A 19,702-nucleotide genomic window follows, 5' to 3' on the forward strand; every position below is an offset into this window, starting at 1 on the left:
TTGACTTGCACGGGGATCCAACATTTTTTATAAAAAACGGTTTTATTCTGGTTGAAATCTTGCTGTTTTTGACGTTACTTGCTCGTTGCTAGAACAGAGGGAATCCCGTGCGATAAAACTGTTCGAAAAACGTTGGGAATTATTCTTGAAAGATAGGGGAACATTTTGATGCATTAATATTGTGCATTGGCTACGGTTTTTTGTTTGCTTATCGATTTTGAAAATTCGACAGGAGCCGTACATATTTGACATGAGCCGTACCGCTCCGGCCCAACATCGCTCCTCCACGTGGGAACCAGGAACCACTTCCCACAAACCGGTAGGGAGCGTATCATACTTGAACTTGAACAACTAAAAAATGTTTGTCTGGAGAACTGCTTTCCAGAGGATGTCACTCCAGTTTACATTACGGAACACATAGCAAATTGCAAACATAGCAACTTAGCTGGTGTAAAATTGCAAAAGTGCCTGGTTTATCTAGAAGGCCCCCCCCCCCCCCAATAGCTTTTACCTGAAGCTGGATTGGACTTTTTTGGACAGCGAAAACGTGAATCGGCAAATGTTATAGCGTGATTTCGTAAATGAAGGTTCGCTCGTGAACGTGAATACTCAGTTTTTATGCACGGGAATTCGTGAATTCGTGCACTTGTGAAAATTTTGATAGAGATGCATCTTGGTGGACCATCAGAGGAGACGCTGCGCAAGAAACAGGCGGCCTATACAATTAAATCTGGAGTGCATCGATATCTAAGTCTACTTAACTACTAACTTACAACAAGATGTGAGTCCAATAATATAATAATAATGATAATGATACAAATATTTACAGAGGATGGCCTCAGTCACTCGAGGGTGCTTTTTATGAGGGTCCTCTATTCGTCCAATAAAGCGTCTCCCCGAATTCACTCAAGTAAACTTCTCGTATTTCCAGTAGCATTAGGCAACGATGGAACTGCTTTAAAACCTGCAATTCAATTTGATGAAAGGACAAAGTCGAATGTAGGACTTCCATCAGAAATTAACATGCAGTTTGTACGAGATACGCCTTTTGTAGACAGTGACACATTGCAAAAAGAGCTGGTCTGTGAGGCCTTGGTAAGTTCGATTTCAACTCTTGATAAAAAATATAGCATGCCTGTTTCGGTCAGGTATCCTCCAAAAAGTGGAAAAACAGGCGAAGACATGAAAAAGCTGCTGATAGAGGAGATTAACATCTTACAAATGTGCGAAAACTGTCAGAATAGGTCAAGGGAGTCAGATTTAATCTTGCCTGCAGCACAGCTCACTCTATTTCTATATGAAAGTGAATGAGAGCAAAACTGTCTTTAAAGATTGTGCAAAGATAGGCTATGTCAATTACATACCATCTGTAAAACCCTGTGAGTTTTGCATGGTGCCCGATCTTAAGTGTGTTCGTAGGGTAGTAACTGTGTTAACGCTTGACTGCGAAGAAGGAAACAAAAAGTGCGTGGTTTCCTTCAAAAGAGACGTCGTCAATGGAAGTGTAGGTCCAGCCTTAAGCCTGCTGACGGTCTAACCAGACGCTCCACATGTGTTGAAGACCCTGAAAGCTAGCTTTTCAAACTGGCCCCGACAACTGGGATGCGAATGTGGGAACCTTAATCTTCTATATACATTGAGAAACAGAGCAGAGCCTAAAGTCTGAAAGGTGATAAAGAAGTATCTACCCTGAACGATTACGTGAGAAACCGTGACCATCAAGACCCAACAGCCGTTTTTAAACTTTGCAATTTCAAGATGTGTGACTATATTTCGAACCTTTGGTATATATGCCATACCATTGTTCCTGAAACAGTGGGGTTTACAGCAACAAACCGGGTTGGTGCATTTCCTCACATTATAAGCATTGCAACTGGACGAGCAGGAAGGCTGCTGTTCCTGTCCTATGATGCTGAAAAGGGAACTTCAAAGCTCTACAAAGCTAAGCTTCACAGCCCAGTCCAAGTAATTGAGCTCATCTCAGGAGATATCAAAGGCACTCGCATTTGCTACTTTAACGGTATCATTTTCATTTCTGGCAATACACCAATTTGTTTTTTGGATTTAAAGCCCGCAATCCTGCGAGGCAAGATGTTGCTAGCGTTCGTTCCTTGGAATAAATGAAAACAAAACAGTGTTGGACAATCTCAAGCTGAGTGTCTCATGTACTTTGGCTATTTGCAAAGACCGTATTAGGAAGCATCAGGAACAGCTGGAAAAGAGATACAAGGAAAACAAGTGGGATGCAAGAGAGATTAATTTTGGTGGTGAGGAGAAGATGTCCTTCACCTGCCTTACGCATGTCGACGAAGAGCTCATCTTCGCTGCTTGCAGTTCAAGAAAAACTATCGAAGAATTGAGAATACAGAGGGATGGACTAGGGCTTATTGGAGTCAGATCTAAACTTTCGAAATATCCTGATAAATGGAAATATATTTGTGCTGTTATGGTTATCAAAGTAAACCTGACAGTTTTGTACGACAAGGGAGCTGTGTTGATAGATCTGCAATAAAGAGAAAAGAAATGGATACTGATGGAATCAAAAGGCTTCACTACCGATTTCGGGATTCCTTTCAAGGAAGAAAATGGCTCTAAAAAATTTGCAGGGCCTGGAGAAGAAGGCACACGAGATGGAACGGCACTCTACGCTCAGTTTCACGAGCCATGTAGTATGGCAGTAGGGTTCAATCATGTTGGATACATTTGTGATTCTAGTTCCGGATCCATCAGGCAAATCACAACAATGATGGAGACTGCACTTTCCTTGAGAACAGTCGGGGAAATTGGTTAGTGCATTTTCCATTCAAGAGAAAGATAGCAAGTATGATGTTAAGTGCTTGGCAGAAGCCATAGAGCTTGTCTCCCAATGTGCTTTTTCTTTGAAAAGCTTCTTTTCCTATGCTAGATAAGATAACAGCGAATCCGTAAAGCTTTAAGCGATGTTACATTTATTGGCAACCCTACACAAATAGCAGGTAAGCTTTTTTGTGACTATGACACATTGTGAATTGATTGGAATTGTCCTGGAGGAGCATAATATCCCTTAAGTTAGAGTTTCACTATTGCAAATTGCAATCGGAGCGGTCAGAGCGGAGTTACTTTGTCTCGAGAATGATACATAATTGGGGTAGCAGTTACACTACGACGTTCCGCTTGCTCGTTCGCCTGCATTACTTCCTCTGCATTCCTGGTCAACAGTGCTGTGCACTTTTGCAATCATTTGCACAGCCCAAGGACACCAGTTTAATTTGTTTCATGATTATGCACTGTTATATATTCTTTCTCGATAAAAACTGAATAGAATGGCGAAAATGAAGCCCCTTCAATACCCCCCCCCCATTTCTGCTCAAAAAAGGCGCTTCCGAAGAACTAGAGGGCGTGGCAAAAGAAAGATGTTGACAATATCAAAAGTAGTAACATTAATATGCCAAACAAGCTCAGTGGGCCTGAGGGCAGTATTTCTGGAAATACTTTGGAATCTGTTCTTCTTTTAGAATGGGGACTGCAAAAATTGAAGGCAAATCTCGATACTTCTGAATACAATGACATAAATTTACTCAGCTGCAGGACCCTCGACATTGAGCAGTTGCACTCAACAGTAGATTATCAGCAAGGCTGTCAAACTTCAATATGCCAAATCATTTGCATCCTCAATTAAAGAGAGCCTAAAATCATTGATACAGTGGAGTGCATATTACTACACAAGTGCATCGAGCTGGTATCCTCTACCCGACGATAGTTTAGAACTGAAAAACTCCGTGTTTCCTGCACCTCTACCCGCTATATCGATGATGCCAGACGACAAAATATCGATGAGGGAATGGGCATCGGTTAACGGTCAAGTTGTGAGACAAAGGACAGTTCGTCAAGAGACAACAATGGCAAAAGCTGGTACAATACCAGAAGCTGCTTATAGGACGGCACTAGCGACGAGGGATATAGGGAACCTAGCGGCAGAAACAACTTTACTGGAAGGACGAAACAACATAGAATAGGCGGACGAAACAATCTTATGACACTGATACCGAAGAAGAAAATTCCAGTGACGAATAATTTGATGGAATTATTGCATAAATTATTGAGGAAAACAGAGAGGCAAATTTCCTAATTGGACATTTCTCTAATTGGGCAGGAAATTTGCCCACATTTCCATCGAGTTTTAAATTCCGAACACAAATCAGGTTAACTTGAACGTGAGTGCCGAAAAAACTCTGCATGAAAACGCGAATTTCAAAACTTTGCGTCTTGAATACTAGATTCAAACCCCCTAATGGGGGACTACCTAAAACTACCCTGGATTGGTTTCCGCGTATTGTTTACAGTACAAGAAAACCCTTCCATCCATTCAAAAGGGTTGCGTTGATGCGTTCCTATCAATGGTTCCTACCACCGAAAAGAGTTCTGATATCTATGATTATACGCAAGGCCGCGGGGAGGATTTATGGGTCCCAGGTCAGGATGAAAAATAAATGATAAAGCATGCCTTAGGCAGACGCTTCTAGAAGGTAGGGGGAATGCTCCCTAGGAATGTTTGAAATTGATGATTACTAAAATTGCTCTGGTGGCTAATTTGGTTGCTAAAATTGCTATGGTGGCTAAACGGCGCTGGTGGCAGTGACGTAGATAGAGGGGGGAGGAGGTTCAGCGGAGGCAAAACCCCCTGTATAGCTAAACTTCCATTTTGTCAGAAAACTTCTGGTCTTGTCGGAAATTTAACATTATTGTCCATGTTCATCTAATTGCCATGTTCTGATAGGAAAGAATTTCAAGCTAAATAAACACAAGAATGCCTGAATTTATCGAAAGATTCCTTTATTTTTGTTTTGATGTCGTTATGTTATGTTAAAATTTATGAAAAATATAAATGCTTGTTGGAATTTTGTCAGAAAATCTAAGTTTCTCACCCCTCCTATGAATTCTCTTATCTAGACCATTGTCTGGTGACTATTACTTCTGTTTGCTATTTGATATAATTTTAGCATAACTGATGTCTTAACACCACAAAGATGAGAAATTCTTAACGAAAATATCTTCAAAACTCGGGCAGTCAAAGACTCAACTGCTCCTACCTTATTTGATTCATAGACTTTTGTCATTATCGTCTCTATTAATGGCAGTTTGTGGTAATGGAAAGGCTGGATTATAATCAGGGGCGGCGCTTAGGGGTAATCAAGGTAATCGCTGATTACCTTTTTTTTCCAGAACTTGAGAAAATTATGCTTAAACCTAAACTGAAGTATTACGACCACAATGAATGTTATAGGTCTTGATTGAACCTGTTGTGAATCGAAATCCATAAGGACAAGCTCGTCCAGGGGCTGTTTTACGGCGTGTTGACATTTAGATCTTCATTTGTTTTGGCTTTTGTTTCGTGGCAGGCGATAATTATTTCTTAATCCTCTGACGCATGTTCTTTTTGTTCTATTGCTCAAACGACCGCCAGAACTACGAGAACCGCGAGGGCCGCGAAGCTGCAAGGTAATCAGATCCCTGTTTGATGACCTTTTCGTTGTTTCTGTGACGTAGGTCTTATTGTGCTGATGGCTTTTGAACAAAGAGCGCCACGCAGCAACGTAATCATTCCGCAGTTTCATTACCTCGAGAGCAGTTCCCCATCCTTCATGATTAGTAGAGTGCTTACAAACGACTATCACTGGGGTATTTCACTACATTCTGAGCAAGAAAATCATGAACAGCGTTTGTAATTAAAAAAGGATGGTTAGCCATGCCCCAGAATAAAATAAAAAGGATGAACCAGTGAGTCTGTCTATGTGTTTATTCCTGGATATGTGGATGTAACAACAAAGAAGGAAGGAACATTTTTTATCGCTGGTCTCTTTGTGATGGGTGGTTTATCAACGGTGCGCTTAAAATTAAATAATTTATTTCAGGAATATTTGCCAAATAGGAAAGTTTTTTTTCATATTTTGATAAAAAATTAAAGATTAAACAATTTAAAGAGGCTTTTAGTAAATTTAAAAAACTTTTCAAAAACTACTAATAAGTGTTCTCATGGAAAATTATTGTCCAGAAAATGTGCAGAATCGTTTATCCTGGACAAATAAGTCTGCATGAAATCTCTACGTAGTGATTCCTGGTCAATCCTTTCAAGGTAAGCAAATCCACTTTTGATTACCTTGCCCTTTTTACGGCTCACGAAAACGGGCTTTTGGCCGATTTGAATAGGTCTGTTATTCCAGAATCGTTTACAGGCTCAAAACCCGTGGCATGAACTGTCAGCCGTTCACTGCATCTCCGAAACAGAACCTCAAGGCATTTGGTTGTTGTGTTGTGCGGCGGAGTATTCTGTGGTTGTAAGCACAGAATGGGAACTCAGACATTATGTAAATAATCAAGATCGAACTTAAATAGGTTGAATGTTTAATGATGATTCTTTATGTACATTTTAGACGAAAGCGCCTTTCGTACTAATAGGCTTTCATGGTTTACTTCGACAGGGTACAAAATGGCAGTCATCAAGCATCCCAAAACCAAATTCTACCCAACGGCACAGCTAGGTTATATCGATGTTGCTTGTGCATTAGATGAGGCAAGGCAAAGAGAGGTTGTTAGGCACAACAAAAATGCATCAAGATACGCATAAATGGTTCATAATCACATTGATAATGTTGTATATTAATCCGCACAATGAAAAGCAAGAGAGAAATTGTTTTCGAAATTGCTAAAACAGTTGAACCATCAAGCATACGATTCTTCACTATTCTTAGGGTTTTTGAAAGGGCGTGGTCCTGAAAATTTTTCCGGGGGCTCCACCCCCGGGCCCCCTGGAGGATTCGCTCGCTTTGCTCGCCAATTTTTGATTACCTACTTTGCGACGCTTCGCGCCGCCCCTGATTATAATATATAATTTTTTTAAAAAAGTTATTATTTATGGACCCCTATAGCCAAGTTCTTCGGTAAATGGGACTTGGAAATCCCCCTAGAGCGACGCCCTATACTCAACCCTCTTTCAGAAGCGTTTAACCTACTACTCAAAAGAATCATGGAATGGATCAACAGGTCGAAACCAGTGGCGGCTCTAGCCTGGGATAAGTGGAAACACTTCTTGTTCCCCAAAAAAATGTCATTTAAATGCGAAAATCTAGATAACGTACACCCCCGAAGTTTTTCCATCCCCCCACATGGCTCCGCCACTGGTCGATACGAAAACATAACTCTACTCGCATTTCTGTTTGAATGCGTGTTATAAGAAGTTGTCAATAATTGGTCACTATTGTTTTCTTCCCTCATTGAAAAACATGCTCCGCTTAGGGAAATTCGCGTTACAGAAAAATACTGCCCCTGTATTGACAAACACCCTAGGGGTCTGATGATCACCAGAGACAGACTGAAAAAAGCAGCTCCTAAAAGTAAATCACCAAATCTTATTGATTCATACAGACAGGCTCGAAATAAAGTCAACTCCTTTGATATCCAGCTCACGAAGCAATATTTTGCTACAAAGATTTTGGAATATAAAGGAAACACAAAGCAAAAATTAATGAACTCCTGAACAAAAAATCAAAATCTAGCAATATTGATTGTATCAAAGATTCAGGCAAGGTATTTATTAACAAAAAAGAAATATCAAGTACAATAAATCGTTTCTTCTGTACAATTTGTGAAAACTTAGCCAGCAAAATTGAAGCTGTTCCAAACCCTCTTCTATATGGGAACTTCAATAATGCTAACAACAATGTCAAGTTCAAGTTTAGGATGATAGAAGTGCAGGATTTGGGTTCATCATATTTACTAGTATTGCAAAGAATTTCATTCTTGTAAATTTACACATGAATTTTCCTTGTAAAAATAGAATGTTTATATCTAAAGACAACAAGGTAAGCTTTGAAACAGAGGGAGTGTAGTTTTATACTTTTTTCTAAAAGCCATAAATCTCGCACCATTCTTTATATCTTCAGTAACCACATTTAGATAACTCTTGTCAGCAATTCCCCATACTTATTCCATATCTGGCTGAATAAAAGAATTATAAGGAAATTTTACTATTTTGTAGGTACAAGATATCCAAGCTTAGAAAGGATTCCCTACCATTAGAAAGCTTTCCAATTCAATTATGTGTCCAACTGAACTCTAAGTTGGGTATTTGTCAGGTGCGAAGATGGCTCAGTCGTTAGGGTCGCTGACTACAGACCCAAGGGTCCGTGGTTGAGTCCGTGACATGACCAAACTTTCCTTCAGAGTGAGGAGAGTCGCAAGCTCTCTGTAATTCCAGGCGTAGGAATCACGAGGTGTGGTCACGGTGGAGAGGAAGGACTAGGACACTGCTCGATAAGTAAAGCTTTCAGTGTCTTTAAGCTACCCTCGAAAGCTAGGTAGCAAACAGCACAAAAAACAATACATGTCTTTTTTATATCTTCTCGCTATTAATGCAGAGGCTCCTTTCTTTATAACTGATTTCTATCTTTTTAAATTAATAACATTTGATTTCTAAATGTTTAAGCTCATTTTTTAAGCTCGTAACCAGATAGTTATGTTATACAGCTCGTTATTTGAATACATTTCTTTGGTATTGTTGTCTTTATTAGAAAAGGAAACTCTTCTGCAAATAGACGAACATCAATTGAGTTTGATGACTGGTTAATGCTATCTATGTTAAGTAGAAAAAGCAAGGGTCCAAGGATACTACATTGTGGCACACCAAAACTATAAAGTATCTGTTCTACTTTAACACACTGTCTGCGACTACTTGAATAAGATTGAGGTGACAGGGGGCACGTGCCCAATTTTTAGAAACATAAGAAAGTACCTATTTGCGATTCACAGAGACAGAGGTTCCCCCCTTTTGCCTTTATGCCCTTTACTTTTGAAATGCTTCGACTATGGATTTAAACCAGTTTAGATGATTTAAGTTCTTATGCAACAGTGTTTGAGTTTTTCATTGAAAATATGACAATTAACAGTATAAAAAATTTTGCCAGATCCAACAAAGGAACATGCGTTTTCTTTTTCTTCAATTGCATTAGAAAATTTTCCACCGATATCTATTACAGCTTGTTCAGTAGATTGGTCTTTTTAGGAGCCAAGTTTAAATTTTTGACAGAGTGTTGAATTTTGTGCTTATATCCATCAAAATAGATTGAATGAATTTTTTTTCAAGTTACTTATCATTTTAAAAATTGAAATGGGTCAATTGTTGTCATCAAATGGAAATGGTTAGACATCAACATCTTTAATACACGAAACTTCCAACAGGAATTACTTAAACAAATTTAAATGATTTCAAAGGGTTACTTCGTTAATGAACTTATTGAAGAACTGTGGTATTGGACTTGCTTGCACAGGTGAGGCTATTTTAATATGTTTTGGGGTAATGCCAAATATATCTGGGGATCTGTTTACCACCAGGCTGTTAATAAGGTTTAAAATTTCACCTTAATCAGTTTTATTCAAAATAACTGGAATTTTTGGGTTTTTGAGGTAGACCTGGTATTTGCATTAAGTTTTTTATTTTTTTCTACCAGATTTTGTTTAACAAAAAAGTCATTGATTAGATAAAAGTTCTCCATTATCATCTTTTTATAGCGTATTTCATTTAATGTATCTCTCTTTCTATTATTACAGAGAATTTATATCAGTCCAAATCTCGATAGCACATATTTTTACTTTTTCTTATTAATTAAGGAATTTAGCTGATCTCGATGAAACTTGTAACTTCAAAACCAAAATGAGTCCTGCAATAGTCGGACAATGAGGTGTGATCAGTGCATATTTCCCAAATTGTGAAGGAGAAAGAGCACAGGGAGTCATTCTATTTGTTTAGAAAAAGAATCATGGCGGAAGACGTAAGCATGGAAGCCCGAGTGCCTGTCAGCAAAGAAACGCTGAAAACATCTTTCAAGGTTCCAACTGATCAGGAGAGGAAGAGACCTTTTCTTATTGGTGTGGCGGGTGGAACATGCTGTGGAAAAGTATGCAACATTTGATAAGATATTTTGAAAGGCATTTAGGCCTAAGTGTAACACAGAAAGAAGCAATGCTGTCACATTTCATTTCGAAAGAGTTTTGTTATTAAATTATGTTACTTTGTATTAAAACCTATGGGGTCCCTTGTTTCCATTAAAAAGTTTGTTTATTCAATCTAGCAAGTTATCACTAGCACAAACATCGTTGGAAGGATGTCTTTGTATGATGCTTGATGGACATGGACACCCTGTGTATTTGAATGTCAGTTTCAGAGAAAACATTTTGGGGTTTTATAGTCAGTGCAGTAGGCAAAAGATGTCAGTGCTGAAATTTTTAAGGTAGAAAATGTCTACCCTGAGGGCAAATCAATCCACAAAAAACCTTTGGTAGAAATCCCATTGATTTGTCCATGAATCCCTGGAAAATCTTTTGTTTTTGTTTAAATTTTGTATGTATTTACAAGGGTGTATTGTCCCAGAGCCTTCTTAGGGAATAACTTGAAATAAGATAAAATGAGAAATCACAAAGATGGAGCTGTTTATAATTATTTTTGTTAACTTGCAAATCTGCAAAGGAATTGCTTATACTTGTGTCCAGGCATATTCTTATCCTTTGTAAACACAGGACCAAGAACATTGTTTAATGGACTAGCTTCCTAAAATAACTCCCTTTCACCCAAAGGCATAGAAGATATAAGGGTTGGGGATTCCTGTTCCTCAAATCAGTTCAATGTTACGCCATTCAGGCTCAGTTCGAGCAGTTTTATCTCAATAGAAGCAAAAATATTGGAGTAAGATCCAGGCCTTTCCCGGAGACGCAGGCTATAGCCCGGGCCCGCGTGAACCCCACCCAAAAAAGTTTTGGGAGTGCTTTTTTCTGCCCACGCAGTTATTTGTAACAACGCTCTCATTGAATCCACTTCGTCTCACTCTCCAATGTTTTAACTACCTACCGCTATATATCAGGGTATTTATAAATAACGTCGTGTCAAAGAGATATATGGTTTTAATAAATATCATTATGAAAAGGAAATTCCTGTTTCTTTTGACATCAAATGTTAACTATAGTCTTATCTGTTAAAACTAGCAATGGAATAGGAAATGATTGTGTATGAAAGGAACAACAGATAGCGTAAAACAGCAAGAATGAGAATTGTTACACAACATTGTCAAGCATGAAATTTGTGTTACGAATACACTCATTTTGATAAGAAACATGATATAAGAATCGACAACTGGGCAATCAGAAATTTTTCTCTTTGACTCTTCAACAAGGTGGGATAGACGGTTGGGATTTTTCAAAAACATAGAACCAATCATTCACCCTGTCTGAACTCTTTCTTGTTACTTTCGATCTGCATTTCTGCTTCCCTTTATGCTTTGAGGTTTATGTATATGTTATTCACCAATTTTAATCATGTTATTTTTTAGCTCTTCTATGCTTTTTTCAGATTAAGAAACTCTTAAGAAAGAATGAGTATTGGAATTTTCTATACTTTTATGAAACTGGAGTACTCCAAGTCGACCTTCATTTCTAACAGAAAAGAAGTGAATTTCAGCTATTCTTTCTTTAATCTTTAATGCGAAACAACTTAATCTTCAATTATCCTTTGAATAACATTGTACTGCTCTATATGTTTTTGAATAAAGATGAGTTTTGTTGGATACTACACATTAAACCTGTGTTCCTACACAAAACGTTGCCATTTTGCAAAAAACCAGTTTGTCATTTGGGGGTAGTAATGAACACAAAACATCTGTCTTCTTAAGATGAATCATGTTTACAAGTAGACAAGGTAATTTTTTTTGGCTTGTATATACTCAAATATAAATAGATAAACAACAAATTCTGCAAGGGCTTAATAGCCAAACCAGCAGGGGTCTTTTTAAGCCTGTGTGCTTTTTATTCCCGGAGTGCCCTGGTAAGATCTAAACTCAACCTCCCTCAAAGTTTACCATCTGCTACCCCAATGCTTTTACTGATAGGCATTTATTGCCTTACTAAGACTGAATTATTTAAATACGAAATATTTCGAGATAGGTATCATATAACCCTCTTTTATCTGTTTATGATTATACACAGTACCTCCAACAACACAATATTGAAAATGGAAAGATATTATAACAATATCTATTTTTGCCTGCTATTGCTAAAAAAATTTATTATTTTATAAGAAATAGCTTTAGAAGGCAAGCTTTAGTAGACAATAAATGTCAATGAAAGGGGTGTCAGTCCAGTTCAATGTTCAAGCTACTGAACAAATCGTCTTCATGATTGAAAATCTATAGCAAGGTATTGATGGTCAAGGAAATAAAGTAAGCATTTGAGTAATCACTTGATTAAAGGGTATTTTGTGAACATAAAATTGAAGTACACAAATAAAAGTAAATGAAATTGATTTTTTATATGAGAAAAGCTTAGCACTTGGCATGTTTTCATTTTCATGCTATTGGTCATGTTCATCCCAAGGTCTTTCCATTCAGCTGAACCTCCATAACTGAACTTTGAATCACTGTCTGTTAAAGATTTCACTGTTTGTTAACAAGAGAATATATTTTAAAATTAGAGGAAAACAGTAGAACGTATGCATACCAACCTAAACATGGACACTGAAATTGCACTAAATAGAACATTATTCAAGAAGATACTCAAAGATCTAATTAAGGGTCATTTAGTGTCTGTCACAGGCACCTTGAATTTGTTAACATTGAGCAGAATATTGACAGAAAATTTTTAGTATGTTGTTGAAATGCACCTACTTTGAGCATTACCATCACTCAACAGCCCCCTTATGATGTTAAAAAAGGTCTTTCACTTAAGTTTATGCCCTGGTATGGGACATGATCCCAAGATGTAGAAGCTGGAATTCATCATCAACTGATTAGTTAACTCATTATCAACTTACTATCAAGCTAGAATAATTTTTGCCAATTTATATTTAAAGAAAAATATTTTTTCAGCAGTAACATTTCCTGCGTTCTATGATTTCAATGATTTTTAAGATATCTTCAGCTCTGCTCATAATGTTAACATTATCAATTGGCACTCTCTTATTTTTTAGTTGAAAATTATGATGTTCAAATTAGGCTGATTCATAAAGACTTCTCATTTGCCATGCAACTTTCTGACTCATTTTTATGCCATTTTGCTGTGTAATCTAAATCATTTTTCTTCTAAAGCTCCCACTGAAGTGCTTTGGCTATGTTGTAATGCCTGCCCTTTTATTCATTTTGCAATTGCATGTGTCTGCAACCAAATATTCATTCTTTAGAATAGCTACGCTGGCTACTGAAATGGAATTTGTATGTTAAAAAATAGATTAAGAATGGTTAAAAATGTCTAGGGTTTTTTACAAGCCAAGTTATTAAATTCGGAAAGACATTCTACCAGTGGCAGAGCCACGGGGAGGAATGGGAGGGACTAGGGACTAGGGCACTCTTTCAGAAAGTTGGTCCTCGAGACTATTGCAAAACTGATGACAGAACCTCATGGGGGGGGGGGGGGGTGTGCGTTATCTAGATCGTCACATTAAATGACATTTCTTGGGAGACAAGAGGTGTTTCCTCCGGAAGAAAATGTTTCAAACAGGGAAAAAGGGCTTGGTCCAAAAGGGGGTGGTCCCTGACACACCTTTTGTCCCCCCACTTATCCCAGGCTGGAACCACCAATGCATTCTACTTTCTCTTTTCTTTGTTCTCATAATTTTGAATAATAGTTTAACTGTATTTGAAATTTAGATTCATGGTGTCACAATTTTAAGTTTTGCAATGAATAAATGGAATAGTATTCCTTCTTGTGTATGCTGACCATGCTTTCCAACCATCCTTTAAAACGACCTGTTTCTGAGATTGCTTTAATACCAAAATGTCACAATAGCTTGATCATATTTTCTTTATAATTTTTCTCAATATGATATACTTGTATTTGTCATGTTGCATACAATTTGTCATGTTGCATACTATAAAGTAGGAAAGGAGCCAGTTTTATATTATTACGTTACAACTTGTTTCACTAATGATGCTTCATTTTTTTGACCCATGAAGTTACAAGCCTGGAATTATTTTTTGATTTCAGTCGGAGGTATGTAAGAAGATTTTAAAAGATCTTGGACAAGCAAATATTGAATCACAAATGAGAAAAGTCATCATTCTCAGCCAAGAGAGTTTTTACCGTGATCTTGATGAGGAAGAATCAGCCCAGGCAGATACAGGAAACTTCAATTTTGACCATCCAGGTAGTTTCACACATAATGTCTACTTCACAATTTACTGACATATATAATCGATTTTAATACCATTTCTGTTGCATATACATAAATACAACCTGAAGGGGCCATTCTGGAGCAGGATCAAGGTCGGTTTTGATTGGTGTCATAATACCGTCTTCCATTTTCCATCCCCAGTCTTGCGGGTTCAGACAGCAAAGGTCTAAATGCTTCCACTGTGCTACCTGGAAGTTCAAACAATTTTTGGGAATTGATTTCATATTGTGAATAAAATACAGAAGCTAATATGTCATTTTCTTACTTAAACTGACTATAAATTAGAAAAGGAATAAAGACAGTGTTGGGTATTTCGTCCACTTCAGTTATATGAATTGTCAGAATTTAGTTGAATAGAGAAACAAGAATGCACTCGTAAAGCATGGTAGTATGTCGCTCTTTCAGTTGGAGGAAGATTATCTGGTTCTACTACATTGGTCGTTGTAACCATTTCAATGTATTTGGTGTATCGTATACTAGCCAACGAGTTGTTTTTCTTGCCACCGTAGCTGAAAAAAAAGTATGCAAAATTCAGTTAGTTGATTCAAATTGGTGATACTATTGCTCGATATTTTATTTCAGAAGCTTATTAAATATCTTAAATAGAAATGTGTTTACATTTTAACCACCAGTTGAACACCTGCCTCTCCGATCTCTTGCTGAGTCATTGACAAATTCCCAAATTGTTTTGATATCTCAAGTATTCACCTTCTCTCAATTCTAACTGCTTCAGGATTTTCAGCTTCCCTGTAACAAAGAGAGTGCATTAATAACAGTTTTCTAAATGGTGAAAAGTGGTATATCATTGTAGTTATCCTAGTACCTAATATCAACTGCAAGGTATGTCATTATAGGTTATGCTGTACAAAGCTATTATGCTATTATTATTTCAGTATTATACCTTTTTGGTGCATAGCTGAAGTTGTGTCACAGCCACTCCAAGCATGAGCAAAAAAAGTGCTTCTTGGTACTGTTGTGTTGATGAAAGGTCCCGCATGCTTCAGTATAACAATTTTGAATGTCGCCTTCTCTTTTCCTTTTTCTCTGTTCCAAAAAACAGTTCTCCCAATCCATCTCTCCAGTGGCTCATCATAAGAACCAATATATCCGTATCTTTTGCCATCACAACAACACATCTACTAGTTTCTGCGTACTCAAGGGCAGTCTTCACAATTGAGATATCCGTGTCTCCGTTACTTTGAACTGCGACAAACCTTTCCCTCTCTAACCGAGTACAAAGCAACTTAATCAACCTTTCCTTGTTATCTATGTTCGCCAGAAATGCTTCCCTGCTACAAGTAACTTTTGAGCTTTCAGTGATTTCAATGCTAGCTGACGTTTTGCTCATTCGACGAAGATGCTCCTGAGCTTTTGTTGACATACTGCCTGAGTATCCATCAAATACAACATTTACGCAAGTGTACTTCTCAAATCTTTGCTTCACAAATGCAATGTACTGTTCAAGCACTTCAGAATACGTTGGTTTAGGCCAGTGGACTTTGTTGAGCAATGCACCACCATCAACCACGCAAAAGTCATTTGTAGTCGGGATAGTTGCATTCTTTGTACCCAGTAAGTGATTTCTAAGAACAGCTTTAGTCAATTTTCTCATCATACCTTGTTTAAAGGGAGACGTCGTGTCTGGAGTTAGCTCATAGCAGAAGTTTTCAGTAACGTTACTTTGGCAGTTAGCCAAGACAGTCAAACGGCTAAACAGTATAGATGGTCATTGTACTGTTCCCAATTTTTGTCTTAGGTAACAGATCTTCAAGGCATCTTCCATGCTCCTGTTATCAAGTTGGTTTTGGATATTTCGTCCAACATTCTCTGCTTCATCACAGTTTACTCGATCATCAGCAATCAAGCCAGTTGAGAGACTTTTAAGATGTTGCTCGTCTTCACCAAAAGAGTTGTGGAGATTCTTTGATTAACGTTAGATCTTTATTGTCTCGAGACACTCTGCTTGGGCCTAATTGAACATGCTGTTCACTTGTTTTCCTATATGCGCCAGTCAACTCACTCATTGCATTGTGTATGTCTGCACATCTATGCATACTTCCGATCCATAACTCTTCCTTGCGTCAGACCACCGTTGCTCTTCAATGCTCTCATCATCACCTGTTCAATGAACAAATCCGTCCATAAGCCTGACCAAAATCGCTCGCTGCGCCTGATAGTGTGCAGATTGCCTCTTGCAAACTGATCATAGACCCAAGGATGAGGGCTTTCCAAATCAAGCATGTTTTGTAGATGCAATGTTGCACATTTAGCATAGTCAACATGGGCTGTAGCGGCGAATAAGTTCAGCATTTTGTTCAAAGACACCAAATGCCAGTTCTCTCCGCACGAATAAACATTTTACCACAGCGACGTAATTCAAATATTGCAACCATTACTTTGATGTCCGAGACGTTTTAGCGAGGTACTTCTTGTACTCTTCGAGATTGAACGTAATCTTTGAGAGGGTTGGGAATCGTAGCATATTGATATCACGGTGATGCTTTTCTCTGAATTCATTTTTCAATTTTTCCAAATCAGAGCACAAGTCCTCAATCTTCACTGTCGCTTCTTAAAATGTAGGGCGATCCATCTCTTCACAACTATCACCATTTTCTTGTCCAGATGCAATCAATGGTGTCATTAAATTGCAAACCAATGCAGCCTCGGTAAGGAAGTGTCCTCTAAGCGCTCTCGACACAGCCTTCCCAGAGAGGATATGAGGAACTGTGGTCTTCCCATAAACACCTTCAAGGACTTTCTCTATTCCACTTTCTTTCATTACAGCACCAATGAGAAAGCTCATCAGAAGATGAAACCCTCCAAAGATGGTTCCATCATCACCACCATCATCAGAAGATAAACCCTACGTTCATTGATTTTGCATTTATTATCTCCAAAGCTTTAATCCACAATGGCTGATCAAATGTGATAACTGGCGTGTGTATCCCAATATTCTTTGCTTGTGATTCTACGAATTTCAAAGTCGAATAAATGCATGACATATCTGATGGGTTTAAATCAACAATTGGCAGCAGAGAGACGGAAGATTTACCAGGATATTCACCATGGCTTATATCAGTCATGTAGCCAGACCAGCTTGGACGTGGACTTGGAAGGAAGTATGAAGCATGGCAAACGTAGTCAAGGACATTCTTTTAGTGCATGGCAGATTTTACGTTTAGTTCATTTAATGGTTTGAGTCCCACGGATGACAGACCTATCTTTATTATGGTAGTTCAAAACTGGAAATCCACTCCCGATTACAAGATTATCAGCAGACTTGATCTTCTGCCTTGGGATTGGTGAAAGGTCTTGAATGGATGTGATTGAGACCCTGGTATGGTTGAGACCACCAAGCCCATCCTATGAAATGTACCTTTTTTATCGATCGTACATACGTTGTGATCTTCATTTTCAGCAGACCATTGACTGAAGGATCCACAGAGATTTGATTTTATAAAATCATTCATACTCTCATTACAGACGACAGACTGTTTATACCGTGCTACTTCATCATAACTAATTGAGAATCCAAGTCGATTTGACTCGGTCAAAAGCCACCTTGATTCGAAAACTTTTTCCACTTCCACTCCTAATCCAAACATAATAGGTGCAATAGTAGACCTTGGTCTCACTGCATTCACAATAGTTTGAGCGATGCGAGTTTGCTTCAGACCTTTCTTAACTAGTGTCTCTATGAAAAGACGTAAATACCCGGCACCCATTCTTTGCCAAATTTAATGCTGCTAATTTGGTCTTGTGATGGGTATTCTTCAACATCAAACTGAGCAGATCTTATTTGTCCTAAGATTATTTTGGCAGCTTGTTTATCAACCCTTTCTGCCTCTTCCTCAACAATATCTTTTCTGCTCTCATACCACTTGTCATTGATAAGATATTATGCAGAATCTCTAAAGCATATAACGTCTGCCTTGCCTTGTTTTTCAGAGAAAAATATCATTCCATCATAATCTTCCTTCAGCTTTGTCTTTAACCATTTTCTTGTATATACATCATCTGATCGCGAAATTTCCTTCATTTTTCATGCAATTCTGCCCTGAATAAACTTCACCTTCTATTTCTAGCTAGCTACATAATCTTTGAAAGTGTTGTTGTTGTGCAGAGTTGTTTGTTCTTCCTTTGGATTTTGGTGCACTAGATTCTGATTTTGTACCTACAGTAAATCTCACTCTGCATTCGTCGTGATATAGTGCTTCTTCTTGTACAAGATCGACGCAGTTGATCACCCTTCTTTTTACCTCCTCGGCCCAAAAATCATCTTGTCTTGACTTGCACATATGCAGAATGGTTTCCTTGTAGTGTAGAGTGTAACTCTGACAACTGGTCTTCTACCAGGGTGTTTTGGGTCTTCTTTACATTGGCTGCCACGGAAGAGGCAATACTTCTTCCGAATAAACGTATCAAGTGATGATCGTGTAAGCTTCTCTGGTACTTCATGCTTATTTCTAAAATTAAATTCTGGATTTGCTTTCCTTTTTCTTATAGAATTTCCTAAACTCTTCTGGCCGTTTATGTGAATCTTGACACTGCAATTTTCTTTCTGCCTTGCAATAAGATGTGCCGTTAATGACACGAGATTGAAAATATTTGCATATTCGATTAATTTTGGAATCCCTGACTGACAATCACGAAGTCCATCGGGGTTTTGTCCTTGGCATATGACACACAAAAAGCTATGATCTTGAAAATTGAGAGAAATAAACGGTTCATATTACACTTAATAAGTTTTATCCATTTCAATCTTAATAATATTAGATACAATTTGGATTGTACAGTATCTGCAAAATAGTCAAAGTGAAGAATAATAAATCAGATTCTTGGAGATAACAAAATAAGTCAAAATATACTTAAATTTGAAATTACAAAATCATGCCTTCAAATAATCACGAAAGCAAGTTAAATATTAGAATAGCGTCAGAAACAGTTTTCGCGCGGATTTCGTGTGAAATTAGACCCAGGCCCCTCGTATTTGTAAAGCTTTATAGCCTTTCAAATTGTCATATCATTTGTACAAGCCCCTAACAAGCCCCGAAATGTTCGATAGTGATGACGTCACTGATGACGTCATCATGTTATTTTTAAACTTTGTTGGATTAAGCGTGACATATTTCAAAGTATTAGTGCAAAGTTTGAACTGTTTTCAATATGCAGTTTAAGGTACATAATGTCTTTTCAACAGAAGGATTCGCAGTTAAATATCGGAAGTCACATCAAATATATATATAGGAAGTTAATCGTATATATATAGCTTGTTTTTTCAAGGACATATATTATGGTTTATTTTCTCAATCATTCTTAATTTCTCAATCTGCCGCTGATACATCTACATACCGAAATGTTTTTGCCAAATTGGCTGTCTTTAGCATGATGCAACATAAAGCATCTTTGACCTGTTCATTTCTATATATTTTCCAGACGGACTTCTGTCGTTCTTCCTAGTGTTCCATCATATGCCATTTAAGCTCATTCCCACGCACTGCTATTAGCTCCTCCCCC

At 37.8% G+C, this 19,702-nt stretch overlaps 2 protein-coding genes across 2 annotated transcripts in view; one reads left to right on the forward strand and one right to left on the reverse strand.

Moving 5' to 3' along the window:
* The first annotated feature begins 9,749 nt into the window (after positions 1-9,749).
* The window catches only part of LOC135693322 (uridine-cytidine kinase 2-B), a 39,094-nt gene continuing 29,141 nt past the window's right edge, over positions 9,750-19,702 (forward strand). Inside the window, exons 1-2 of the mRNA XM_065211765.2 lie at positions 9,750-9,929; positions 13,999-14,158. Coding sequence (XP_065067837.1) covers positions 9,792-9,929; positions 13,999-14,158 — 298 coding nt within the window. The 5' untranslated portion in view covers positions 9,750-9,791. The remainder of the gene's footprint in view (positions 9,930-13,998; positions 14,159-19,702) is intronic.
* LOC148958982 (uncharacterized) lies at positions 15,810-19,142 on the reverse strand. The gene is made up of 3 exons (XM_089111116.1): positions 17,450-19,142; positions 17,045-17,341; positions 15,810-17,013 (listed from the first exon to the last, which is right to left on the reverse strand). The coding sequence occupies exons 1-3, from the start codon at positions 17,908-17,910 to the stop codon at positions 16,755-16,757; spliced, it is 1,017 nt and encodes a 338-aa protein (XP_088967242.1). The 5' UTR covers positions 17,911-19,142; the 3' UTR covers positions 15,810-16,754.

The sequence above is a fragment of the Rhopilema esculentum genome, chromosome 11, assembly GCF_057945365.1.
Source record: "Rhopilema esculentum isolate cy_ngs chromosome 11, ASM5794536v1, whole genome shotgun sequence".
Lineage (NCBI taxonomy): Eukaryota > Metazoa > Cnidaria > Scyphozoa > Rhizostomeae > Rhizostomatidae > Rhopilema > Rhopilema esculentum.